This window comes from Candoia aspera, chromosome 3, assembly GCF_035149785.1.
Source record: "Candoia aspera isolate rCanAsp1 chromosome 3, rCanAsp1.hap2, whole genome shotgun sequence".
In the NCBI taxonomy this organism is placed as follows: domain Eukaryota; kingdom Metazoa; phylum Chordata; class Lepidosauria; order Squamata; family Boidae; genus Candoia; species Candoia aspera.
In genome coordinates this window covers 70,245,886-70,273,468 of record NC_086155.1, presented here as the reverse complement: position 1 = coordinate 70,273,468, position 27,583 = coordinate 70,245,886, and the positions used below count along the sequence as shown (strand labels likewise).

The 27,583-nt window shown below is 38.3% G+C and overlaps 2 protein-coding genes across 4 annotated transcripts in view; one reads left to right on the top strand and one right to left on the bottom strand.

Annotated features, from left to right (window-relative positions):
• The window catches only part of JAK1 (Janus kinase 1), a 33,838-nt gene extending 13,051 nt beyond the window's left edge, over window positions 1-20,787 (top strand). The window contains 15 exon segments of the mRNA XM_063298079.1: window positions 245-434; window positions 1,054-1,160; window positions 2,877-3,017; window positions 3,686-3,773; window positions 4,231-4,358; window positions 5,503-5,638; window positions 7,673-7,824; window positions 8,264-8,414; window positions 10,411-10,505; window positions 11,203-11,395; window positions 12,252-12,376; window positions 13,193-13,365; window positions 13,986-14,103; window positions 14,551-14,661; window positions 19,444-20,787. Coding sequence (XP_063154149.1) covers window positions 245-434; window positions 1,054-1,160; window positions 2,877-3,017; window positions 3,686-3,773; window positions 4,231-4,358; window positions 5,503-5,638; window positions 7,673-7,824; window positions 8,264-8,414; window positions 10,411-10,505; window positions 11,203-11,395; window positions 12,252-12,376; window positions 13,193-13,365; window positions 13,986-14,103; window positions 14,551-14,661; window positions 19,444-19,545 — 2,010 coding nt within the window. The 3' untranslated portion in view covers window positions 19,546-20,787.
• RAVER2 (ribonucleoprotein, PTB binding 2) overlaps window positions 15,303-27,583 on the bottom strand; it is a 60,063-nt gene continuing 47,782 nt past the window's right edge. For 2 of the 3 annotated variants that reach the window (XM_063298075.1, XM_063298076.1), the window contains exons 13-14: window positions 24,651-24,776; window positions 22,320-23,948 (exon numbers count right to left, since the gene is read on the bottom strand). In XM_063298075.1, the coding sequence (XP_063154145.1) occupies window positions 23,802-23,948; window positions 24,651-24,776 (273 nt within the window). In that variant the 3' untranslated portion in view covers window positions 22,320-23,801. Of the gene's footprint in view, window positions 15,776-22,319; window positions 23,949-24,650; window positions 24,777-27,583 lie in introns of those variants that run through there. The other variant, XM_063298077.1, reaches the window with a different exon arrangement.

Sequence of the window (27,583 nt, the reverse complement as noted above, 5' to 3'; positions counted from 1 at the left end):
GGAACACATTAAAGCAGCTGTGTCTTTCTTGACTCAGACAGCTGTCTTAACAGTTTTTTTTAGTGTTATCAAGGTTTCCAGTATGGTGCCACCAGATGGAACTGAAATGTTTGCTTGATCAGTGTCAAGTGGGATTTCATTTCATTTGCTGCACTCTCTTCAGGCATGAACATAGATCTACATTTTATCTGAATTCACTTAGTGATTTCTTTCTCTTATCTTTCCCTTCCTTCATTCTCCAAAGCACTCAATGAATCATCCCAAACAGTATAAGAACTTCCAGATAGAAATGCGGAAGGATGGATGTCTCCTGCATGGATCTGATAAGTTCTTTTCATCACTTAAAGAGTTGATGGACCATTTAAAAGGGCAGATCTTGAGAACAGATAACATAGTCTTCACTCTCAAACGATGCTGTCAGCCAAAACCAAGAGGTAGTATTTTTAAGTTAGCTTTATGTATTCATCTTAACATTTTTTTTCATGGAATTTTGTATATTGCTTTCATCAGGATTCTATTTTTTGCAAATATATACATATTCTGAATGATACATGGTTTTGTATTCTTGGTGTGAGATTGTCCAATCCCAAACAGATCAGTCCCTTTTAAAGTAATTGAGATTTGTTCAGAGCTGAAGGTCAGGGCTGGATAGGAAGAATGTACTTATATAGAAAAGAGGGACTACATTATAAATGTCTGTCTTGCAGTTGTAGCTAATGATCTCAGGAGCTGCAACAAGTGCCTAAACACCCATGTCTCTGGTCCTGGGAAAGAGACAGCTGGCACTGCTGTGGTCTTCCCATCATGCCTCTATTTTTTTTTTTTGAGCAGCCAGTGAGGAACAAGGAAATGAATCTGAATGTTTCTAGTTTCTTTTATGTTCTTGTTCTTAAAATTGGGCAATCATGAACAATGAAAACAATCTAAAAGCTTGTAGAAACATTGGATTAGTTTTAATTCATTAAGAGTGCTTCTGATTACTTCTGCATTCCTGTGATAAATCTGGATAGCAGTCTGTTTTATATATTTGAGAGGTTTTCTTTTTGTTTCTAGAAATCTCCAATTTGCTAGTAGCTACAAAGAAGTCCCAAGAGTGGCAGCCAGTCTGTCCTTTAGGTCAGCTGAGTTTTTATCGAATACTTAAAGAAGAAATAAAGCAAGTAAGTGGTTATGAAATCTTTTAAAATTTCACAAATGGATTATTTCATTAAGACTTGCAGTGATGTCTAAGAAAATGCAGCAAAGCTCTTTACATAAAATCAAATCATTATTACGGTCAAAAACCGGCATAAAACTCTTTGCATAATCTAAAGAGTGATGAGTAAACTAATTTACTCATACTAACTAATTATGAAAGTTTAGCTGATTGTGCTTCTCTGTGTTTTTTAAAGTGATAGCAATATTCCCTGAAGTCTTGCAAGATATTTTATGCACTACACTTACCGGCTAATTTTTCTGATCTGTTCTGAAAGTGTTACAAAGCATAATTTGAAGTAGGGGATTACCTGCAGCAAAACAAAAAGGAAAATATTGTATTCATATCAAAGCGTACTGAATGTGACATTCAACATCTTGCTAAATACAGATATATAGGCATGATCTGGATATATATTAAGCTATAGCTTAATGTTATATAGGATCAGTCCTCTCCTCCCAGGTTCCTTTTCTAGCACTATCATGAGGAGGAGTTTGTAGCTTTCAGTTTCTGTTTAACTATTTATGTCTTGGTCATGACAATCTGTCATTAATTCTCTCTTTGGCTTGTTCAAAGCAGCCTAACTTCAAACCATGAGTCATTAAGCTAACATGTTTTAACAGCTAATAGTTAAGATTAATCACAGTTTAGAGATCAAATTACAAACTAAACCACCTTCCTCAGACTGGGAACCTAATAGCTGTTTGGATTTGAAGTCCCAAAATTCTCAGCAGTAGCCACATTGATTGAGAATTCCAGGCATTGAAGTCCACACACTTGGAGGACAGCTAGATTGGAGAAAAGCTAGATTAAACCGGGGTGGGAAGGGAGTGGGGTGTCCTACAATTTCCTTGCAAATATGTCAGAGAGGAAAGAAAAGCAGGAGGCCAAGGAGATCAGTGTTTGCTTTGGCCTGTTCTAAGAACATAAGCATTGATCCAAATGGAGACAGACAGATTGATCTTCCTGAAATTGCCAGGCCATTCTTGTTACACTCCAAGCGTACCCTTGAATATAAACCAGAGTTGGGCAGCACTCTGTTTGTACATAGACACTCCTTCTGAGATTGTACTATCAACATTCAGTGGCAGCGCAACTACAGACAATTTTATTGTTGAGGGGAAAATATATGAGTGGGAATGGGAGTGGTTTGCCTCTCAGAATCTTCTCCCACCTTTGTTGCCCCCCAGGCCAAAACTGGGCTGAGAAATTTTGCCATGTCCCTTCTGGTGATATCCCAACAACATTGAATGGTCTACAGCCCTTCAAGAGGTCAGGATGCTCGTTTGTGGTCCCCAATCCTTCAGAAATTTCCCAGATTTGGTGTAATGATTAGCTTAAAGATTTTTTGATCAAAGTAATTGGCAGCAAGAAAAAAAGACAATAACTATTAGTTTTAAAGTCCCATAAATGAAATTTGGAGGTAGCTGTTCATTAAATATAGTGAGTAATTTTATCTAGCACAGTCAGTTAATGCCTTTTACTGACTGTGCTAGATAAATGATCATTTCTAACAACCTTTTTACCAAACAGTACTGTACATTCCTTGCCTCTTATAATGAAAGTGCAAAAGAAATGTTCATTTAAGTCTTTTTTTCCCCCTTTGTAGGACTAGCAGTCAAAACCCCAAGCATGCATATTTGATACAGTTTTCAGTTGCTGGGTTTATCTTATGTTTTAGGGTGAACATCTTGGCAGAGGAACAAGAACACAGATTTACTCTGGGGTACTTAGCTATAAGGATGATGAAAGTTATCAGGGGGAAATGCGGATTAAAGTTCTCCTAAAAGTGTTGGATCCAAGCCATAGAGACATTTCTCTGGTAGGTTTCTCTAAGTTTGCTATTTAAAAGTTTGCTATTGCTGGTGCTGGTTTTCTTTTGTATGCCACCTTTAATGTTGAGGTTGGAACACAAAGCTATAAATATAAACTGAAAACTGTTTCAGTCATTTTGTCCTTGAAGTATGTAACCATATATTCAGTTGGGTTGTGCAGCTATCCAGATCTGAAGAGGAAAAGGTGACTCAGAAGGCAGGGGGTCAGGCACAGAGCACCTGTTGGTAACTGTGTAAAGAAGCTGTGACTTTTCCTGGGATTGCATGGCTGCCCTCCATAGCTGCAATACAATCCTGGAAGAGATGTGTTCTTCCAAGCCACTGATGACAGATGCTATATACATACCCACGTGAATTCCAGAGCATTTTTCTATGAAGTGCTGCAGAGCCCTACTATTCATAATTTGTGAGAATGTTATTTAAATGCTTTTGAAGCTATACTAGTATAGAACAAAATGCTCTTCCATTAGATGAATTTGTGCTGGGAAACCCACCTCTTAGTATTAGAAGCGACTATCTCCTGTTACTACAGTTAAGCATGAAGTTTCCCAAGTCTTTCGTAGGGGCTGATATATATATTGGGGAGATGGTAAATCTTTTGTATCATTCTTTCAGTTTTATTAATGTCACCCCTGAAATGTGTGTATTTTAACAGGCGTTTTTTGAGACAGCAAGCATGATGAGGCAAATATCCCATAAGCACATTGTCCTCCTTCATGGTGTTTGTGTACGTGATGTAGAGAGTAAGTAATCTCTTTGAAATCAACTTTACAAGCAGAAATGATGACTTAATTAGGTATATAGAAGAATGATAGCTAGTAATAATTTCACCTGCTCCCAATGATTAGTTCTAGGAGTGATCTGTTTCTTATCTGGTAGCCCACTGGGATTTGGGGAGAGATGGGGGCCTCCAAAAGGCAGGGGTGGCATTGGAATCTCCACTCACCCTTGGGATCAGATCAGCCCATTGACAATGGTCCTATCCTCTCATGAAATCTCTATGTATTCATTTTTCCCAAAATTTAAATAGAGAAGTTTTTACATACTGAGACTTACATTTTAGAATGAGATTTTCCTGAAAGTTCACTTTTGTGTGATTTTTCTTCCTAACCAAAATGCACTAAAGACTGAATGACATGAACTATATTTTTATCTAATTTTAACCCAACTAATCTGTATATTTTTTTCTTGTGGCTGTAGACATTATGGTGGAAGAATTCGTTGAGTTTGGGCCTCTGGATCTTTTTATGCACCGCAGGAGTGATGTTCTTACAACACCTTGGAAATTCAAAGTAGCAAAACAGTTGGCAAGTGCCTTGAGCTACCTGGTAAGCCCTAGATATCATTTACCAGTGGCATTTAGTCTCTCTTGTTTTTGTATCACAGATTGCCCATTTACAGCTTCTAAGCAAGTCTTTTCAGGTTTTATTAACTTGCATGTAGTATGTCTTGTGAAAAGACAGTAAATTGCATGTTTATGATCTTTGCCTTTGGTTTAAATTATTGTGATCTTGGCCAAATTCCTTCTGTAATTGAATTACCTGCACTGTCTAAAGTAGGTATAAGAAGGACAAGATGGCTAAATATTGCGACATATTATGTTTTTTCAGATTTCTAGACATTCCATTCCCCTCCTTTCTTGTTCTTCCCCTCCAATATTTAACCAACATTCTGCGTTCACTGAGCATGCTCAGTTCTTGTCTAGAAATGTTGAGATGGAATTTTTAATACATCTGCAAATGTTGGAGACATTGCATGAATGGGGGAATTTTGGCTGCAGAAGGAATGGCACTTAGATGTTTGAGTTCACAGTTGCAATATAAATCTTTGGTATCTTTTACAAAACCCATTTTTTTACACTGATGGTGCAATATGCTGTCTTCAGTGTTGTATCATGTTGAAAAAGACAGTTTCTACTGAGCACAATTGTTTGCTTGGATCCTCAGATAAGTTAAGAAAGTTGTGGGAAAGAAAGCTTCCTATATGTATCTCTTGCCCACTCCTTACAGGCACTTTTGATCCCTCAAAGTCTTTTAATAGAGATTTGAACATTGGAATCAACAGGAGAGGAGAGAAGGAAACAAGAAACATTCCTTCTCTGAATTTTGATTAGGTAACTTCTCTTAGGATCCAAGCCATTGTGTTTTTTTTTAATCCCGCCTTTATTATTTTTATAAATAACTCAAGGCAGCGAACATACCTAATACTCCTTCCTCCTCCTATTTTCCCCACAACAGCAACCCTGTGAGGTGAGTTGGGCTGAGAGAGAGTGACTGGCCCAAGGCCACCCAGCCAGCTTTTGTGCCTAAGGCGGGACTAGAACTCACGGTCTCCTGGTTTCTAGCCTAGCACCTTAACCACTAGACCAAACTGGCTCAAGTTTTGTGAACTTGTTTCTTGAAGCGCCTTTTCATGCTGTCTGATAATATTCAACACATAGTTGAAACATTGATTAATATCTCTGAAATGCAGGAGGACAAAAACTTAGTACATGGAAATGTGTGCACTAAAAATATATTATTAGCAAGAGAAGGAATCGGAAATGAATATGAGCCTTTCATAAAACTGAGTGACCCAGGAATTCCGGTTACGGTGCTATCTAGACAAGGTAAAACTACTTGAATATACCAAGATACTAAAGAAAATAATATCTAATTTTACTAAAATATTAACACTGCATTTCTTCTATATGTCAGTACTATCTGGTTCAGCCTTTGCTAGCCTGGTGCCCTTAACTAACTCTATTATTCCTCACTGACACAAGTTGAATCCAGTACCTTAGATATATTCCAACTGGGGAAGGTGGGCAAAGTTTTCTAGCAACCTGCTCTAAATATGGGGCTGTACCTTATCCCAGGCTACAATATGTTTGATGTAACCAAAATAGAAGAACTGGTATTGCATCCATAAAATCCCATTGCACATTCTGTGAAGCAGTGATTCTTTTTGTCAGTCCTGAACTGATTACTAATAAACTTCATCAGATGTTGCTGCACTCCAGTGTCTAATGGGAGGCAGGAAAAAAATTCCCTCACATTTTTTCAGTGATGCTTTTTTAGTTCAAATAATGTAAGATGCTTGGGATTCACCAATATGGGTATTAAACCTGTTGGAATATTAAGAATTGAGGGTGTGGTGAAAAGCAGGACAGCTTGGAGAGCTTTTATTCATAGAGTCACCAGGAGTCAACTATGACTCAGTGGGATATGATAGCAACAACAACTGCCCTGGAATGTATTTGACATGTGATCAAGAGACCATGTTCATTAGAAAAGTAGGAAAGTCTTGCAGAATGCAGGAACTTCATTTGCTGATAGTTGTAAAACATTGCCATCCTTCCATCCACCCCACTCTCTTTCTTTATGTCTGACAGACTAAAACAGTCCAGATCTATAATTTGTCCTCATGCCAAGATGTTCCAATTCCTGGATCCTTCCTATTGTTCTATCTCAAAAAATTATGTGACAAAACTCAGATAAAAAGATAATAAACATTGCATACTATTTATTCAAATATATCTGCTTCATAGACAGATTTGATATAATGATGTATGTTGTTTTATTTTCAACTCCTGTAAAGTTATTCTTAACACTAAGTTGGCCACTGGATTTTATGGAGTTGGTGCTTTCAATGTACTATTGCAATCCAAGATTTCTCTATAGTTTCAGAGGTCCTTTTTGAAGCCTTCCATTTTCTTATATCTCACCATCCTTGTTTGTATCGCTATTTCACCCTGTCTCCCCAACATGTCAGGAGTGCCAAAATACAACAGTGTTCGAGGGACACACTTCATATGTGCTTCCAGAGCTTTTTGTTTTATGCATCTTCCCTTCTGAAATAATATGTCTATGATAGCTTTGTGGTTGTATATTTATGGAGTTTGAGATATAAGCAATTCTTTGTTCTAAAAAACACTGTTTAATTAATCCCCACTAGTTAACCAAGTCAAATCTTTATTACGGTCATAGCCCAGCATAAGAAGGGTGGGGTACAGACAATTGAAAAGCATAGAAGATACATAATTATGAAAAGCTAGAAGATATAAAAATATATGTATTAAAACAGAAAGTATATATAAAAAAATGAGTCTAAAAGAGGCTAAAAGGAGTAGGAGTATTAGATGGGTGTAGGGGAGCATATAAAGGTTAGTATGTGGAAGGCTATATCAAATTACAGAGCATTCTAGTATGACGGACCAAATGCTCATTAATTCTAGTTTATGGCACAGGTCATCCTCCAATGAATTTTAACCGTTGCTGCGCAGAACCCGGAAACATTGTATGTTGTAGCAGGGTTAGTATCTGAAAGGAGGAGAGAGGTGTAGAATTGTCTTGTGTGCCCTGGCTATTTCTGCAGTAATGGTGAGATGAGGCTGGTACAAATGTCTCTGTAAAACAGGCTCTGGAGAAGCACATGCTCTGTTGTTTCTGTGTGTCCAGAGTCACAGGGGCAGTGTCTCTCCGGGTAAGGAAGCTTCCTGTATTGGCCTTCAAGGACAGCTGAGGGGAGGGCATGACACTGTGCCAGAGTAAAGGCCCTCCGGTGTTTAGATATTTCAAATTTAATTAAGTATGCCATAGGGAAGGCAAAGTACCATTAGATAACAATTCATTCCAAAATTTCTCCCACTCTTTCCTTGAAGAATGTGTTGAACGCATTCCTTGGCTAGCTCCAGAATGTGTGGAAGATTCCAAAAATTTAAGTGTGGCAGCAGATAAGTGGAGTTTTGGAACCACTTTATGGGAAATTTGCTACAATGGAGAAGTACCACTTAAAGACAAGACCTTAGCAGAGGTAAGGTTCTGGGAATGCCAAGCAGGCATTCTTTTCTTGGTGACTTGTTAGCAGAGTAAGAAAGAAACTCTTTTCTTGTTCGTCTTTAGTGTGGAAACACCTTTTAGTTCTCCCACAGAAAATCGGTAGGACAAGTGGAATTGAGTGAACTTTTCCTAGAGTGCAATAGATTTTACAATCTCAGAGTGTTTTGTTAATATGTCCAATTCCCGTATCATTAAAAATTAGTATTCACTGGCAACTTTAGAAGGGGACTTTACTCAGTGCCTTCTGGGTAATCTGAATCTGAATCACAGTGTGGGTTAGACAAATCTTCAGTTCTCTGATACAAGTTAAGCTTCAGAAGACGTTAATTGTGGATATCTTTTGTGGATTTTTTATTGAGAGGTTTATTTCCTAGGTCTATGAATAATGCCATTGCTTCCATTTCATTTTGCAGAAGGAGAGATTTTATGAAGGTCATTTCATACTTCCAGCCCCATCATGCAAGGAGCTGGCTGACCTGATGAGGCAGTGCATGCACTATGATCCCAGTCAGAGGCCATTCTTTAGAGCAATTATGCGGGATATCAACAAGCTAGAAGAGCAAAGTAAGGACTCTTCCTCCTCCTCCTCCTCCTTTTAATGATTGGTAAATAATATCTCCTGGGCTCAGTAGTATTCTGTAACATAACTAAATGTGCAAATACCATCTCAGCAGTATTCAAACAAACAATCCTTATTATGATGTTCTTTAGAGGCAGAGAAAGTACTGCAGGTCAGCAAGAATAAGTATAATAGATCCATATATTAAGGGTTAGTAATACCATAACTTGGATTCTATGTGCCATGGAGTAAAAGCATGCATTTCAGCAGTTCTGGAAATCACTTGCAAGGATTAAAAATAAAGATGTCCAAGACTCCTTCCCTGAATACAGCAGCTCCATTTGTTCCCCTTTTGCTGTATCTTTTGCCAGTGCTTGAAACACTGAAATGCATCTACTACAATAACACTTAATTCACAGTGGGTCTTACCTATTAGTTTTGTTGTGATTCTGCTGACTTGCTGCAACAAATTGGACTGTTAGTCAATTCTGGAAAAAGAACGCAAAGTTTAATCTGCCAGGCCAGATAGGAACTGGTGGCTTCTGATCACTAGCCTCATACTCCTAGTTCCCTTTGCCGCTTGAAGCCACTGCCTTTCTGAAAGCACTGTTCCATCACATGAGAGAACATGGCAGCTGTGGCTGGCTGAGGGTATAGAGGGGGGTCAGTAAACTAAATGGTGATAGGAGAGGAGAGATCCAACCCTCGACCCCTCCATTGTGGGGTGCCGCAGGGTTCGGTTCTCTCTCCTCTCTTGTTTAACATCTACTTGAAGCCACTGGATGAGATCATCCGGCACCACGGGTTGACGTATCATCAGTATGCTGATGATACCCAATTATACATCTCTATCCCGGGTGAGGTAAGTGATGCAGTGACTGCCCTTTCTCGGTGCCTGGGGGCTGTGGGGGTCTGGATGGGGAACAACAGGCTTCAACTGAACCCTGGTAAGATGGAGTGGCTGTGGGTTGATGGGGCTTCATTTTCCGGGAAACTGTCATCTTTAGTTCTGGATGGGGTGGCACTGCCCCAGACAGACTCAGTGCGTAATCTGGAGGTTCTCCTGGACTCATGGCTCCTGCTCAAAGAGCAGGTGGCAGTTGTGACCAGGAGGGCCTTTGCGCAACTTCGGGTTGTGCACCAGTTACGCCCGTTCCTGGATCGTGAAGCCCTCCGAACAGTCACTCATGCCCTGGTTATCTCCCATATAGACTACTGCAATGCGCTCTACATGGGGCGACTACTGAAGAGTATCCAGAAGCTTCAGCTGGTCCAAAATGCAGCCACGCGGGCTATTTTTGGTGCACCTAGGTGGGCACATATAACACCGTTGCTGCGCGAGCTGCACTGGGTGCCAGTTTGCTTCCGGGTCCAATTCAAGGTGTTGGTTACTACCTTTAAAGCCCTACATGGCATGGGTCCAGGTTACCTGAGGGACCGTCTCATCCCCATTACATCGGCCCGCCCCACCCGATCATCCAGAGAGGGCTTGTTACGGACCCCGTCCATAAGAGAATTTCATCTGGCGGGGTCCAGGAAGCGGGCCTTCTCTGTGGTGGCCCCCACTCTCTGGAATATCTTGCCCCCGGAGGTGTGGCAAGCCCCTTCACTTCTGACCTTCCGGAGGGCCCTGAAGACCTGGTTTTGCCGTCTCGCCTGGGGCGGGAAAGTGAATAACCATTCTTGGGGATGGCTCGCACCCTAGAGTCCCTCCCACCAGCCTGGATTTTACATCTCTCTTGGATTTTATTTATTTATTGTGTTTTATCATAATTGTTTTATGTGATTTTAATGTTTATGTTTTATGTGGGATTTTATTGTAAACTGCCCAGAGTCCCTCTTCTGGGGGAGATGGGTGCTGGCTAAATTTGAGAAATAAATAAATAAATATGGTACATCTGCACAGCCAGCAGCATATGGGATACGGTAAGGGTGTCTAATACATGTTATCCAAAGTCTGAGTACTTATTTATGTTGTGCTGAAATTTCTGTCTCTGTCAGATCCTGATATTGTCTCAGAGAAGAAGCCTAATGCAGAGATTGATCCTACAATATTTGAAAAGCGTTTCTTGAAGCGGATTCGTGATTTAGGCGAGGTATTATTATTACTTTTCAGCATTAGTCCATGATTAAAGCTAATAGTACGTGAGCAATAATATGAAACAGCAAGGACGATAATTGTCTTTCTTTGGGCTTATAATAGTAGTTTGACAAAATGTGACTATGTTTTATTTTTACTGCGATTATTACACTACAGTGTGCTCCTTCTACTTCCAAAAAATCTTTCCTGGGACAGGAATATGCTAGAATCAGTCTTGCTTGGAAATGAAGTGAACTTGTCTACATTTTTATGAGTGGGCCAAGTATGGAACATTCCCTCTGACAAATGTGATTATAAATAGTATAGATAGTTCTTGTGAAGGCTTGTGAGGGCAAAGAAGAGTATTATTAGAGAGAGGTGTGCAGGGCTGAAAACTCTTGAGTGTCCTGCCATCCCATATTGGTAAGTAAAGAAACAGTTGTGTTGCAAAGCAGTTTTGGGACTATAAACCATGGTATGAAATGGCCAGGAGGATTTATGAGGTGGGAAACCAGAAAGGATAAGGCTTTTTAAGGTTGCCACATTCACATGGAATAAAGGTGTGTGTGTGTGGGGGGGTTAGTTTCTATATGACTGTTTTAAATAACAAAGGCTATTTATGTACTCTTGATAATGTTAACTTGCACACTATCTTGAACAGGAGGACATAAAATATATTCCAAATCAATACTTATTTTCCCTTTTGAAATCAGGGCCATTTTGGCAAAGTTGAACTCTGCAGGTATGACCCTGAAGGTGATAATACAGGAGAACAAGTAGCTGTAAAGTCGTTGAAACCTGACTGCGGTGGGAACCATATTGCTGACCTTAAGAAGGAAATTGAAATTCTAAGGAACCTTTATCATGAAAACATTGTGAAATACAAAGGAATCTGCACCGAAGATGGTAATGTCTGGAAATTATTTATTTCCTTCTTCCAGGCTTTTAAATTAATTGTTTTATATGATGTTCCGTTCCCAAATTAACTATTAATTGACTTAACTATTTATGAGAGAAATCCTCCTTCCATCTCAGTTCAGCAGTGGCTCAGTTAAAATATTTAATTTCAGTAAATGATACCTGTATCATTACAAAATTTATATTCTATTGCAATGATGATAATCCACATGATTGTTGTTACTTCTGTAATTTAAGCTACAGCTGTGATTATACTGAATACTAGCACCAAGTTTCCTTTATGCTCCAGAATTTTGTTTTAGGAGTACTCAGAATACTAATTGGATCTACTACCTAAAATTTCATGTACTAGATTATTCAGGAAATTATTAGCGAATATTTGTCTCAGGGCTCCTTCCCCAGTTTCACAGAAAATTAAGTTCCATTGTCCATCCTCTACAATATGTAGAAGAGAGATTCATGGTTGAAAACATAAATATGCAACATTTGATTCAGGACTTATTTGTCACATATTTTCATGGGAATCATCCCTTCAGTTGTTTAGAGTGGCTATTGGAAGATGTGACAAACAAGCAAGCATTTTCTTCTTTCTAGTGAATGTGTTAAACATTCTTTTATCTGTAATCCGAATGGATACTTCTGTCCTATTTTAATTATTACCTTGTATGCCACCTGGAGTTGCTTTGGCAACTTAGGTGTCTAATAGATTGATTAACTAAATTAAATAAAACAAATATGAAGACTGAATGGCAGAACATCAAGAAGAACATTTAAGTAGGCAGTGGTATTAACTCCTACACTTGGTTGAGATAATTTGTGTGTCTGTGTCTGTTTTACATGCAAGGTGGTAACGGAATTAAGCTTATCATGGAGTTTCTTCCTTCTGGGAGCCTGAAAGACTATCTCCCTCGAAACAAAAATAAGATCTTCCTGAAACAACAACTGAAATATGCTGTACAAATCTGCAAGGTAAATGTATACTTTAATGTATTTAATAGCAGACACCAAGACATTTTAATTTCAGTTAGCATATTCAGTAGGTGTTTGAAATAATTACTCATAAATAACACTTTAGTTTCTTGAAGAACGTTTATTTAACGTGTTTCTTCCTTTAGGGTAAGCCCCCATGAGGCAGTTTACAATATAATACTTTAAAAAATAAATCAAGTTAAAGAACCATGAAGACAGTATTACATTAAACCATATATGTAGGCAGCAGTAAGATTAATAAAAGGCTGGGTTAGAGGAAAACCAGTTTTAGGGACTGTCAAAAGCCCACAAGAGTAAAAGGCTGTAAAGTTATAGAGAGGAATATTTGCATTAAGCTGGGGCTATCAGAGAAAAGGGTCTGCTTCTCACGTCTCCCGAGATGCTTAATGTTAGAGGCAGGCTAAATACAGAGACCTTTACTCTGTTCCCAGCTTTTTATTGTGTGGTACTTTTATTTTACAAAACTTCTTTTATAATAGAGGAACTTGGCATTCTGTGATGGGGGGGGCCTCCATGTTATCCACCCTTGCATTAAAAGAACATTTGCATATGTAGCAAGCACTGGCAGGGAAAGCAAACCTTTAAAAAGGCAATTAGCATAAAGACCATAAGAGTCTCTTTAGACAGTATGCTTTTCACTTCTAAAACTAAAACATTGATTCTTCAGAAAGCCCACTAATGAAATGAAGGGATTTGGCATAACCCTTTAAAGAAAGTGTTCTTAGAGGTTGGTGTACACCAAGTCTGTAGGAAGAAAATGAAATTGACTTCGAATATCTGTGTTTCTTCATTCAGGGAATGGATTATCTGGGATCTCGGCAGTATGTTCATCGAGACTTGGCAGCAAGGAATGTTCTAGTTGAAAATGAGCAGAGAGTAAAGATTGGGGACTTTGGGCTGACTAAAGCCATTGAAACTGATAAGGAATACTACAAAGTGAATGATGATCGAGACAGCCCTGTGTTCTGGTAAGAGATGGCCAGTAGGAACCTAAGCAGTTTTTTCTTTCAAGGAAGATATTGGCTAAAAGTCAACAAACCGCCTCTGCCGCTATGGACTTTTCTGATGTATAGTCCTAGGCTTCTTGGTCCAGTCATACCTCCATGCTATTATTTAGTCAGTCACTGAAAAGTTCTTGAGAATGGAGTAGAGCAGGCAGGAAAAGTATCCTCCCTTTTCATTGGAAGGTGTGATTGGTTAGAATCAGTTGAATGGATTAGGTGGGATGGGCCTAAAAATAGAAGATTATATCATCTATTACAGTCTCAAAATCACTCTAATGGGAAATTGCTTACATGAACATCAGTACAAATTTTCTGCTGTAACAATTGCTTATTTTCAATAATCTATTGCTTATATTTCGATTTGTTTCCTTTTGGCTTTTTCTCTAGTTGATGCATAACACTTGTTTTTGTCCTTCAACTCTTCATTCTGGGATTAAGTTAGCAGTGCATATTGTGATGACATTATTACTACAGCACAGAATTCAAATATATTTCCCAGTATAAAGTGGGTACCAATATTGGGTAATGGTTTTAAATAATATCATTTACAATAATAATAAATAATAAATCTCCTACATTTGCAGGTATGCTCCTGAATGCCTATTACAGAGCAAGTTCTATATTGCTTCAGACGTTTGGTCTTTTGGAGTGACCCTCTATGAACTTTTGACTTACTGTGATTCTGAGTGTAGTCCAATGGCAGTAAGTAGCGGGGAAAGAAAATGCTTTTCCTAGTGTAATGCTCATGATCCCACCGGAGGTTCTTGCCTGCTGGCAGTTTCTGAGCTGTTGCATTGCCCAAGACTTCTTAAAAAGGAATGCTGGATTTAAAAAAGGCATAAATATGCTGGGTATTTTTCTGGAAATCTTTGTCCAGCAAATATTTTAATAAATGTTTGAATTTAATAGTTTGAATTGTCCAAATAAACCTTTGCTGTGCTAGACATTTTAAGCCCAACTGATATTTGTGATTGTATTATATTTTTCAATTTATTGGGGGAGGGAACAGCATCCGGGAGGTTATCAGCATAATGTTTTGCTACATTTCTTAAGTCCATTATTATCAGCTTGATTAATGCCCACCTTATCTGTAAACTGGACCTCTCATCAAGAGGAACAATATTTAGCATGTGTTTTTGTAACTTACAGGAATTCTTGAATATGATTGGCCCAACTCAAGGCCAGATGACAGTCACACGGCTAGTACGCATATTAGCAGAAGGGAAACGCTTGCCTTGTCCTAAAAATTGTCCAGAAGAGGTAAAAAATGTTTTCATCTTTGTTTCTTTTATACAAGAGCCTCTGATTTTTAAAGCATTTTTAACTGCGCATCAGAATGTAACTCCTTTGAGCACTAAGCACCGCAGGTTTGTGCAAATATAAGGCTAATTTGTAAGGTTCTCTCAGGCACAGATCAGTGAAGAAATTCCTGTGTCAGATACTGTCCCTTTTTATATGCTCTCTGAAAGTTCCTTCCCTAAGCCATAGGAAAACCCCTCACCTGCCCCAAATTCTAATTATAGTCACAAGGTGAGGACAGATCAACTCCACTCACTGTAATTTAAGTATTGGTTCAACTCACTGTAACCCTCCCCCTTTCCAGTTTAATCATACCAAAGATCTACTCCCTTGTTCTCTGGTTTTGTACCAGAAATACAGGAACTTCTGCAGAACTTTGGCTGAGTTGTAATTTGCCTCCAGGGCTGGTGGGGGTGGGGTAGGGACATGGAGTGCAATTTTTAAATCCATTGATCACAAATATGCAGCATCTGATTACTTTTTAGAGAAGACATTCAGAGGAAAATAATACCCTATTATAATATATTTGAGCATTCCAAGACTTGATAATTTTCCCCCAAACATTTCAGTACAGTACAGAAACTTGCATTCCACGGGTCTGCTGACCTTTGTGTGTATTAGCTGCCTTGAGCTGCCTTTTTGTGTGTGTTTAGTTAGAAAAGCAGGATAAATATACATCAGTGCTCAAATAAATTGGTTAAGTTTTTGCAAATCATGTTATCGCTGTAAGAAATCACATAAAATGCAAGATATGTAAAAGATTTGACTGAAGAATCTGAATGCTTAGCTACATCCAAATCTGAAAGTAGAAATATTAAATTTGAAAGAAGTCCTGCATAAGTCAAAATACACATAATTTTCTAAGCATAGATTGAGATGAGTCCCTTTGTGACTGTCAGGGGCCGTTTGAGGGGAAGGTAATGGTTCTTCATTCAACCTCCAGCTGAAGATCATTGGTCTCAGTTGGTGTCAAAAGCATGTCAGGTGAGCTTCATCATTCTTCCTAGATTCAAGAGGCAAGAAATGTGGACTTTTATTCTTCTCCCTCCTGATGAAGTTTCATCACTTTAGTTTCCTTCCTACGCAAAATAAATGAAGTACTCTATCCCTTTTTTGCTTAAACTTTTCTTCCATATTCCTTCTTCCAGTTGTAATTCTGTGCCTGTTATTTTTACAAAGAACTGAATCCAACCAAATTCCCAGCTCTTTGTGTTTCTGTGGCTTTTTCTCCCCTGCCTCTGATTTGCTTGTGGATTGTAGCATTAGAAACAAGGCAGGGGGCAAGTTTCACCAGTGGTGAGTGTGGAAGTTATTGACCCAAATAGCTGTGTGTCCTCCCAATTGGAGCAGTTGAAAGCCCCAAGAAAGTGGTCCTTCCCAGCCCCGTCAAGGCTCCCACCAAAGGCAGCACCTGCCTGCATCCATCCCATCGGTATTTTCTGCCTTCCATGTTCTACAGACTCAGCTGCTGCTTTTTCCTCAGCTCTCCAGAGCCAGAAGCCAGCCTCCCCCTCCCAGGTCTTTCAGACACCGGGAGCTTAATGCTACACATTCCTGTGGCAATGCCATTTTATGCCACCCTGTGTCAGCAGAGTACAGTGATAGCCTCCACAGAGCAGTTCATTTAGAGCCACACTTTTGCCTCTTGCATAGGTAGAGAAAATTCTGGAGGCTTCAGTGGCCAACTCATCATTGTTCTGAAGACAGGACAAATATATTCAAAAGATAAGTGATTTAATTAAAAACATATCTGAATAACTATTTATCTAAAAGGGATGGGGGGAACCTCCTAAAGAAGAGAGACTTCTCTCTCTTTGTTCACTTCATCCAGCTTTCCTCTAAGCCTTCAGTTTCTTCAGGGATGATTTGGACTATCCTTTCACAATGCAGTGAGGGGCATCTCCCCTTAAACTGCAAAAGGACACACAAAATTGTACAAACACAAAATATGATTCAGGTACAGATGTGGGTTCAAATCAAATTAGCATTCCATTTCTTTTTGTGGTTGGCTTCTATTTGGATAAGAAGGCTTAAAAGTTATCCTTGCAGAATATAAGGGCAAGTTTAAAGTTTTGTTACAGCTCAGGGGGGAAAAAAACCAGAATGAAAATATTTGAACACCTTTAGAGTTCTTTCCTCCCTAGTGATTTTTTTCATTTCAAAAACATAGGCCTTCTGAATAGAGCTAGATTCCTTTATCTACAGAGGAGGGAGGCAGAACCTTTGATGCTATAATTTCTTTGGTAGGCAGGAGACTTCTCCAATTCTTTTTCCTCTTGGGAAACCTCCTCATCAGACAATTGATTAAAAAAGCCACAGTGTCAAGCTGCAAATCCATTCTGTCACCAGCTGCAAAGCGTACTCAAAGCAGCACACAATCAACCAAGCCCTAAAACACCCTTTGAACATAAAGGCCAGAGAAGATGTTCCATTTGCTCAAAAATTCTCTGGTGTTTACTCTGTCTTTGCCATTCCAAAGAAAAATAACAGTGGAGAGCAACAGTGGGCTTGATTTGTAATATATCTGAAGTTCAGAATGGCAACAATAATTTTTCTCAAGCTATTTAGAATAGGTATCTCCTGACATCCATAGCTGTATTGGAACACAAGTCCATGTGCCTATACACCATCATCATCACAAGTATCTTTGCTGTTACTACGAGCACTAAAGTTTTTGGTACCCCACTCCTTCCTCTAGCCTTTCTTCTATCTCAAGGGTCTTTCCCAATATTACAGCCTTACTGTTAGCATATTTGGCTTTTTATGAATGTCATTTATATTTATTTTGATAATCTCCTTAGCTCAACTTCAACAGATAAGGCTCAGCAAAGTTTACATGAAACACTTAAGTGTCTATTGAAAGAACAACACTAACCATCACCCCACATTCAACACCTGGAAGCAACTATAGATACTTAGATGGGGCTTGGTTCAAAAGAGCAACCTCAAAGAATTAGAGAGGCCCCGAGGCCACAAGTGTCTCACAAGAAAGCAGTCTGATAGTCCTAGGCTTGATGATTTTAGCATAGGTGTTGTTTCCTGGTCTCTGTTCCACTGATCTACAGTGGATTCTCCTACCTCATTTTTTAAAAAGGTAACAAAAAAACACATCATGCTATCTTTGAACTGGAATCTCAAGCAGTCCTTCAGATGCTGGTGGCTGAACCCACACCATATAGATAGGACATTTGAAGGGGACTAATACAATGTGAGACATCACACTGACAACAAAGGTCCGCATAGTTAAAGCAATGGTGTTCCCCGTAGTAACATATGGCTGTGAGAGCTGGACCATAAGGAAGGCTGAGAGAAGGAAGATAGATGCTTTTGAACTGTGGTGTTGGAGGAAAATTCTGAGAGTGCCTTGGACTGCAAGAAGATCAAACCAGTCCATCCTCCAGGAAATAAAGCCAGACTGCTCACTTGAGGGAATGATATTAAAGGCAAAACTGAAATACTTTGGCCACCTAATGAGAAGACAGGACACCCTGGAGAAGATGCTGATGCTAGGGAGAGTGGAGGGCAAAAGGAAGAGGGGCCGACCAAGGGCAAGGTGGATGGATGATATTCTAGAGGTGACGGACTTGTCCCTGGGGGAGCTGGGGGTGTTGACGACCGACAGGAAGCTCTGGTGTGGGCTGGTCCATGAAGTCACGAAGAGTCGGAAGCGACTAAATGAATAAACAAAGACAATGTGAGGCTATGTGATTGGAATTCAAAGGAAACTTAATGTAGCATCAAATGTTATAGTCCAACTAGCTTAGAATCCATGATTCATCTCATTTCACAAGATCATGTGTTGACCAGATCACCTCTACAGCAAAGGCCTCATAAACAAGGAGGAATCAAATCTCATCCTGAAAGCTAGAAACAGTCTGCCCTCAGGAAAGCATTGACCAATTCTAAGGCTACCTGAAATGTTGTGAAGGAAAGCAAATCTTCCTACAAAAGATTGCAAAGAAATTGTCTTCCTCCAAGAACACCTATTAACAGATTTAAACCCAACACGCTTAATAGATGACAAAGCTTTATCTACAGTCTTGTGTAAATTGGCACCCTCCTAGTAGACGGCGTCTCATCTTAAAAGATTCAACATTCTTGTTAGTTCACCAACTATACATAGACTTAGCCTGACAAGCTGCAAGTTCCATGTGGTCCTGTAAGCCCTGCAAGGGACTCTATTTGAGCTACTAAAGGCGATATCCCAGAATTGTACTACCTTAGGTAGCCGCCTAGCTGCCATAATCTTTACATCTAGTCTCAAAAATTAATGTGCTGTCAGCCAGTAAAGGTCTTTGCATTTTTCACAAAGGTGGAATGATTCTTTGCCCAGACCGTTTTACTTTCCCTTTCTCCCTGCCTGTTAACAAATTGGGTATCTGCCTGCAGTCTAAACATACATCTGCTCCATGCCTTCCTTCAGGTGGTCTCATTTTTTTTTCAGTTTCTTCATGTAGCATGGACCACTGGAATGAAGCATGTAGTACTGTATCATAACATTTTAAGCATATTCCAGTATCCTTACAAATTACAGCACCCTTAAGCATAAGAGTCTTTTTCTTAAATAGGTTCCTTTAAGATAGGTATAGAAACAAACTTCATTAGGGAGGAAAGAAGCAGAAGTCAATCACAGGATTTCCTGCCTCTTGAGCTAGTATAGGATGAAAAAGGGTGTCTTGTATGCTGTTAACAGCAGCAGAAAGCAAATTTCATGTAAGAATCCATGTGTGTTTTATTTTCTAGGTTAACCAGCTGATGAGAAAGTGTTGGGTACATGACCCTGGTGAGAGGACAACTTTTCACAATCTGATTCAGGGTTTTGAAGCACTCATAAAGAAGTTATAATCTAACGTTTTTATACTGTTACTGTTAAATATTTCTAAAAATAAGGCATGTTGCTACATCTTGTAAGTTTGCAATTCCTGTTAATTCCTTTATGCTTGGAAACAACTTTGCTGCTGCTACTCAGTCAACTCAAGCAGTAAAAGCATTGAGCGCTTGGCAGTCAACATCTGTGAGATGGCCAGAACTGTCACATTTCACTCATTTAGGTTCTAACTGGTGAAAATAAGATTGGTCTACATAACATTTGAATGTTATCAGAATTTTTAAAAGGAAACAGTAGTTTTCACAGAATAATGATTCAGGCCTTAAGGTATGCAGCATGCATTACTTCTTCATGAAAGTCTTTAAAAACGTTTATTATGCAAAAATGCTAATGCTATTTTTGCTGGAAGAGCCACACAAATATTCCTATTCACTGAGATGGATTGGATCTGTACTCCTCAAACTCAGCTATCCCATGTAACTAAGTAGGATACTTTTGGAATCATTATAAAGTGAAAAAGTTTATATCGTATTATGAACACTTTTATTATGGCATAAAATGGAAGAATCACTATAAAGCATACTATTGGGGAAATTGCTCGTTCCTTAGATCCCAGCCTGTTTCTTTTTGTATATTATGTATTTGTAAACTTGTTTCCTGTATGCTTGGTGCCACCCACCCCCCATCACATGTATAGAGCAGAGGCCTCCCCGAGTCATTCATCCTTGTTTGAGGCTTTCATTTATTTGCTTCCCTTTAAATGGAAAGCTGAGGAAAAGGTTTGCTTGAAATGGTCGGCCTAAACTTGTCATTCTTGGGGGAAGAATGTTGGATTAGGGTCTTTGGGCCATGGCCAAATGCCAATGGCTGCTCCTTTTACTTTCAAGGGAAATTTCTAAATGAAATACCCAAATAACTTTTTTTTTTGTACAGTGGGTGTTCTGATTCTTATGCTGGAATGCAGGATTTTTATATACCTTCTTTTATATGTGAGGAAAATAGGTAAATGGAAGAGCATTATGTCAATACTGAAGTGACACATTAACCCCCATGCCTGATAATATTTTCGGTAAGCATCATGTAGCAGATCAACAGACTAAGCAGCTGGCCATAAGAAGTGACCTGTATCTTTCATTCTGATCTGCAATGCCCCCACTACACTGAGGATGTTGCCAGAGTTAAAATGTGATATAACTTCAACAATAGTGTATGTATTATACCTGCATTTTATAAAGGAAATAGTCAGAACTTTACAAGTTCTTGAGCTGGATCCAGGTTTAATCTTGGTTAAAGAAAGCCTCTTGATTTCATTGGTCAGTTGTAAGTAGACTTGACCCAATTTGTTGAATCTAAATAATCCTAGTCCCGTTTTGTTTTGTTTTTTGAGGAAAATGGCAATATGCATATATGTGGAATGCAGCCATATTGCTTGATTTACCAGATTATCCTTTCCCTATGTCTTTTTAGGTTAGAAAAATAAGGGGCATTCTTTTTAAAGGGAAGCTGTTCTTTCCTAAAGTAAAATATTGCATTTGCAGAATTCAGAATTTGCAATAATATAAAATGTAATTTTAACCCTAGTCCATCTTTCAAATTGTCTGTTCTTTTCTGTAATCTATAAATATTCTGTATGCCTTTTGTTATTCTTTATTAAAAAAAAATCACTCTGATTTTATCCACGAATCTTTATCCTTTTTTTAAAAATGTTCCAAATAAAGGCTTTGTGCCCAAGCTTGTACTTAGCATGCTTTGAAGTGACTGTTTGATCCATCTCAGGTGGCCATTTTTGTGTTTTGTCATCTTCATATCCATTTTCCCTATACCTGTTCATTTTATTTATTTATTTGCTATACAGTATGTATAGGGATCCCCAATCATGAGTCACTGGGCTATGTGCAACAAGGTCAAAAATAACAAAAACAGATTACAACTATTTATACAGTACATACCAAGCTTGAATGCCTGCAATTGATTGATTATGGGCAAAACCACCATGGGATTACAAGAAAAAAATTAACTGCTTTATAGAAGCCATGGGGGGAAGGGTGTTGCATGTCCTCCTTGGGGAAGTATGTTCCAAAGCACTGGGGACACTACAGAGAAGTTGTATTTGACATCTTCATATTTATATGGATTTTCATTTATTTAATAATCTTGCTCGCTTAGATTATTTTTGCCCTTCACATATGATAACTGAATCAGTTCAACATATGCATATATTTTATTTCAAATTTTAATCACCACCCATCTCCCCTGAGAAGTATATATGCAAATACGTACAGATGGATATACTAATAGGGGTGATTACTGCTCTGTTCCTTCTACTATTTCATAAAGAATGGTTGGATATTAAATGTTTGGTCTACTACTGGATACATGCTGGAAATTCAGTCTAGTTCCACTACAGGACCTCTGTGCTGACCCTCACCTCCCATAATCTATATAATGAAGCCTTTTATAGAGCTGCTCTCAGTTAAACAAAGGAACAACAGTCATTTCAGGTGGTATGGGCAAAAGAAAAAGACACTAATACAATTTATTGCATTTTGAGTTTTTTTCCATTCACATCTTACATATGTGTAGAAAGTTGCAATTGCAGGGCATGGACAGAGGTAATTACTAATTCATGCTATTGTGGTACATTAATAGAACTATAAGGTTGTGGACAAAGGCCTAGATACAGTTTTATATTAAGCCTGTCAGTTTTTTGCTCCCTTCCACTTCCTACTATGGGCATACATTAAGAAGGGGTGCTTTGTAAACCATTTAAAGAACTGTAACTTGGTGAAAATACAATCATGCAATAGGACTTTATCATAATTGCTTATCATCTCCTAAATTTCCAAAGACATAACACTATTGCAGGAAAAAAAAATGGTTGGTTGCCAAATTTGTACATAGTGCCTCCCTTCCTTTTCCTTCTTTAGCTGATTTAACCTCTTCCTATATTAGCCATACAGGCTTGTTAAGAACATTAACTTGCCAATTTATTTATAAAGAGCTTGATTGGTCAAAAAGTAATGGAAATGAAATGAGACCAATACACAAACACATTGGGTCCAAATAAGGTTGTGTTATAAATGCTGCCAGAAGTAGCTTCCTTCCCCCCAGTCCACCCAAAAGCACATGGCCAAAACCCATTGCTTAGTGCCAAAGTGACATTTAGGTCTAATTCTACAGAATAGCTGCCTGCTGCAGTTAAGCTGCCACTGAATGCAGCAACACCACCCTGATAACATTTCAATCAGACTTAAATACACTTTTTTATGGGTGACGCCATATTACAATTCTCAATGATCTAAGCAGACAATGGTAAATAGCCTGTTTCAAACACATTTTCATTCACAAGAAAAGACCAGTTAGAAATAAAAGCTAGCATATAAATGGAAGCAGTCCATGTATGTATTATTTCTAGTGAGCGTCCCAACAAATTGTCAGAAATAATAAAGTGCGACAATAAAGTTTCCAAATTGGAAGTGTGATAAATCAGATGTCTGCAAATACAATCTGGAAAGCACATTCAAGTTAATAAAATGCAAGTGACTGTAATAAATTCAGCTCCAAGTGGATATTAAATATAAATTCTCACACACCAATTTTGAAAATGTGTTTAAATATTGTCTCTAGATTTAGAACTTACAGCCCTAAAGGCCAATGTCTACAAATGCAAGACTAGTATCAGTCCTTCATTTCCACAGAAACTTTGTCACACATACTTGTATTACCAGCTTTACACTTCAGCAATGTTATTTTCAATAAGACGTGTGTACGGTATGTTGACATTTTCCTAGCCTACTACTAGGAGAGTTGCCTAATTTTATTTACATTTGAATGTTGGGCTCAGTCTAAGCCCAATCTCAATAATGGTGGATGATGATGATGATGAAACAGAAGATAGAATTAAACATGAATGCTTTGCAATAAAGAACCATAAGTCTTCAGAGAGGTTTCTTATAATATCGCCAACCAGCATTGTTGCTTTTTAAGGGTATCACTGTTAACTTCTCAGCAAGATAGTAGGAAAGTACTATTATTTCATTGCTTTGAGAGAACCTCTCAAAGTATAACGTTGCTATTCCTTTAAAACTTGTTACTGTCATCCCAAACCAAAAAAATTAGCCTGGAAGAAAAGAGGCTCTTCCCTATACCATTTTCCTTTGTAAAAACTAATTTCTGCAATACTATTGCACTGATTATCTACACTATGTATTAAAAGATAATGGTGACAAGAATGCCACAAGAAGTGACTTTGATTTCAAGTTAGATAGAAATCTTAATAGACACGTTTTCTTTTAAGGTACAATTCTGTATAATGCACTCCCGAGCCCTGAGTATGTGGGCCAACATATTCCACTGGGCTGTCTTCTGGATTTGTGATGAGGTATGAAGAGCTCCGCTTTTCATTTTTTACCGGAGTCATCTAAGGATTATAAAAAGTCAGTTGTTACAACAATGCACAGCACCTAAAGAATGCTGAATTTGTCATTCGATAAACTCTCTAACCATGATTTATACAAGGAAGTGATTTAAACAGAAATAAATGGTTGGTCCTAGAGCTTTATCCCCTGAGTTATGTATTCCTGTTTGGAGTTGCATTAAGTATTCCTGCTGGTGGAAATGGGATCAATCTTCGGTATTTTCCCACTACCTGCAGCTTCCAATGCTGCCCTCCCAGTATATTTGGTCTGAAGGATCTGGCAGTTCTTTAGAGTAGACTTCCAGGAGGCAGGTGAAACTGACAGAGGATTTTTTTGACTTCAGGAGACCTATGTTGGTTCCAATTTCATGGTTAATCTGAAAATGTTTCATTACCAAAATAAGACAAATGCTTTTCACAGCAACTCTAATAAATTAGCAACTAAACTTTCTCAGAACTCTTGATGGTAGCACAAGGTCTCAACTGAGAAAACACAACTGTTCAAAATGTAGGATCTTATATTTTGTGTTAATGAAATCAAATTACAGCAGATTTAATTAAACTCTGCCCTACTTATCCTTCAGTGCATCTCAACATGATGCAGTGCTAAAGGACTTGGGAAAAATAGTAGCTACCTAAATGTTGTAACGTTGGCTATCTTGGATGCATTCAGTAGTTTTAGGCTGCATCAGAAATATTTCTTACCTTCAGCGGGTTTTGAGGTGTAAACGGTAAGACACTTGGATGGAAGAATCCTTGGGCTGCAGCATAATATGAAGGCGTAACCTGTAAATAGGTACTATAATCACCATAAATTCCTCCATTAGATTCCTACAGAACAAAACATAAAAAGAAAAATATTGCTATGTGTTAGGAAGCTAAAAACCAATTAAGAAATCAAATTATTGCAAGAAATGAATGATCATTACATAAATTTGCAGAACCAAAAGTATATCTGAGGTACAGTAGTTAAAGAATGGCATAGAGGAGATCAAGGTCTGAGTTCCTAAAGCTCACTAGATAACTTTGCCCCCATTGCTACAGACCAATTTATGTTATAGAACTGTTGTGAAGTTAAAATAGGCACTCCCTTAAATTCCCATAGAAAAAGCACAATACAAAATAATAAAATCCAGGTGACAGAAATAGATGTAATCTCTAAAAGTAAAGCTTCTTCAGGAATCTGTTACAACAAGCTTCACTAGGAATCTCCTGTTCATGCTCTTAATTACACCCTGACTTTGGTACATATTTCAATTCACTCCGCAAGGGATTGGCACTCAGTTTCTAGAAGCTGGAAGTCATGCAAAATTGGCAGGTAAGCTACTAACTGGTGCCTGATGTCTGATTCCTGATCCACATCATGAAAGTAGAATAAGCTCAAACTCTGGCCAAATCCATTTCATCCCCTCCCCACTGCAAAAGATATTCCCTGGAGATTCTACTGCTACTCTCTACAGCAGTGTTTCTCAACCTTGGCAACTTTAAGATGTGAGGACTTCAACTCCCAGAATTCCCCAGCCAGCACTGCATCTTAAGTTGCCAAGGTTGAGAAACACTGCTCTACACAATCCCTTACAAGATAACATGAAATGGGACTTCCAGTGGGGAAACGATAAACTGAGTAACTGTGCCCGCGGACAGAGCTGACAACACGGCAATATTTTTTGGGCTCAGGAAGGTTTTCTTGAAGCCTAGAAATGTTCTCCAGATAAAGGAGAACACCTGGAATCATCCCAACCGTCCTCTGGACAGCTGCTTGCAGCCAGAAGATTACAAACAGGTTTTTGCATTTGTGTGGTAAGAGGTAGCTGGGAGGCAGGGCTGTCATCATTTTCCAAAACGTGCTGTAACCTTAAAGACCAGCCACCCCATTTCTAAATTTATGTGGGGGTTTTAAGTATGCATAACCTAAGAGAGACTCTCTACAGCAAGGAGAAGCTAGCTCTCTTGGTGCTTATCCTTATTTTTGGGATTACTTCTTTAAAAAATTCTTTTTTAAGTTTTGGACTTCATTTTCCTTGCAAATATAAAGGAGAATTGAGAGTAAACAATTGTCTTCCTGTTATTATTTTTTGTACTAAATTTGAAAATATTACACATTGAATTGGCTGATTTGAACCTTCAGCTTTCTGTTTCTATTTTCCCTTGGGAACTGTCTGCCTATCTCACTCTTGCTTGAGGAATTTTTCCATTTCTTCAATTTTCACTGGTTAAGCTCCTACGGAGCATTATAATCTACTGCATGAGACATGGAAGATTTTAAACAGATTTTTTCTGACTTCTACCAAGATTTTATGCAAGCTATTCAGGACATCTCGGAAAATATGAGGTCTAAAATGTGCCATCAGGTTGGGAATGTGGTGGGTGAAACTGAGGAATTCAACAGTGATAAAAATGTTTCTTCTAAGAGTGAGATTGGGATTTCTATTGAGATGCTGGATGAAGATCGGATAGTGGAGTTGAGAAAGAGATCTACGAGCAATAAGTGAAATTGGCTTTCTGTTGGAATGCTGTGAAAAAGAAGGAGTCATTATGTGTGGGAGGTTTCTTGAAGAGAAGCTGGTAGTTTTGAGGGGGCAGTTGGGCTGTTTGATTTTTTAAAGAGAAAAGCTCTGTGCATATTGGGATATGTAACTGCTCTGGTTTATTTTGAATAAGGGTTAAAGAATGTTTATCTGGTTTGCTTTAAGGGTTCGACTGATGTTACTTGCTTTTAAGGATTTGGATTAAGATTATTAGGGTATTAAAATGTTTATTTGGATGGTTTTAAGGATTTAAGGCCACTGTTTTGAATTGTTTTTGTTTTTTGGGTTTGTTAAGATTATTAAAACTGTTGTACTATTAAGTATAATGGCAGACAATGGCAGACAATTTATGTGCTTTTTAGTCTGATTCTTATTATAGTAGACAGAAATGTATAGAGTAGTAGTAGGAAGGGAATAAATAAGTGTTGTCTTTTGTGGGGGAGTTGTTTAGGTGGTCTATATGTATGTTTTTTCTTTATTTTAATATAAGGGGGGAGTAACTGTACTTAGTGATTTTTATAATGTGCTAAAGTGGAATGATTATAGAAATAATGTGGTTTTGGTTTAATATAGACAAAGAGATTGATTGTGGAAATTTTTGTATATCCTTGCTGTTAAAAGTCGGAAGTCACATCTTTCTATAATTTTGAAAAAAAAAATTCTCTTGTGTTTTCACACCTTTTTAGTTTTTTTCTTTTTTTATAGGTTTTTCTTTTTTTATAGCTTTTATCCTTGTCTCGAAACTTAATAAAATACTTTTAAAAAAAAAACCAAGGTAACAGGAAATGTTGCCCAGAGCAGAGCTGCTGCTGTGTAACAGAAGACAGAGATTTAATCCCTTGATTCTCTAGGCAGGATTGGGAAACACTCCTGTCTGAAACTGTGGAGAGCAGTCACTGTAGACCAGCCTTTCTCAACCTTTTGACCTTGAGGAACCTTGAAATATTTTTCAAGGCCAGAAGTTACAAAATTATTATATTTGTTTCATGGGTAGGCCTGCATATATGCATCAGCAGTGTTCTTAAACTAAAAATAAAGAATGAAACTTACTTCTTTAATGTGAAGTTGCCTGAAATGGAAATAATATTTTAAATAAATCGTGATCGCCCA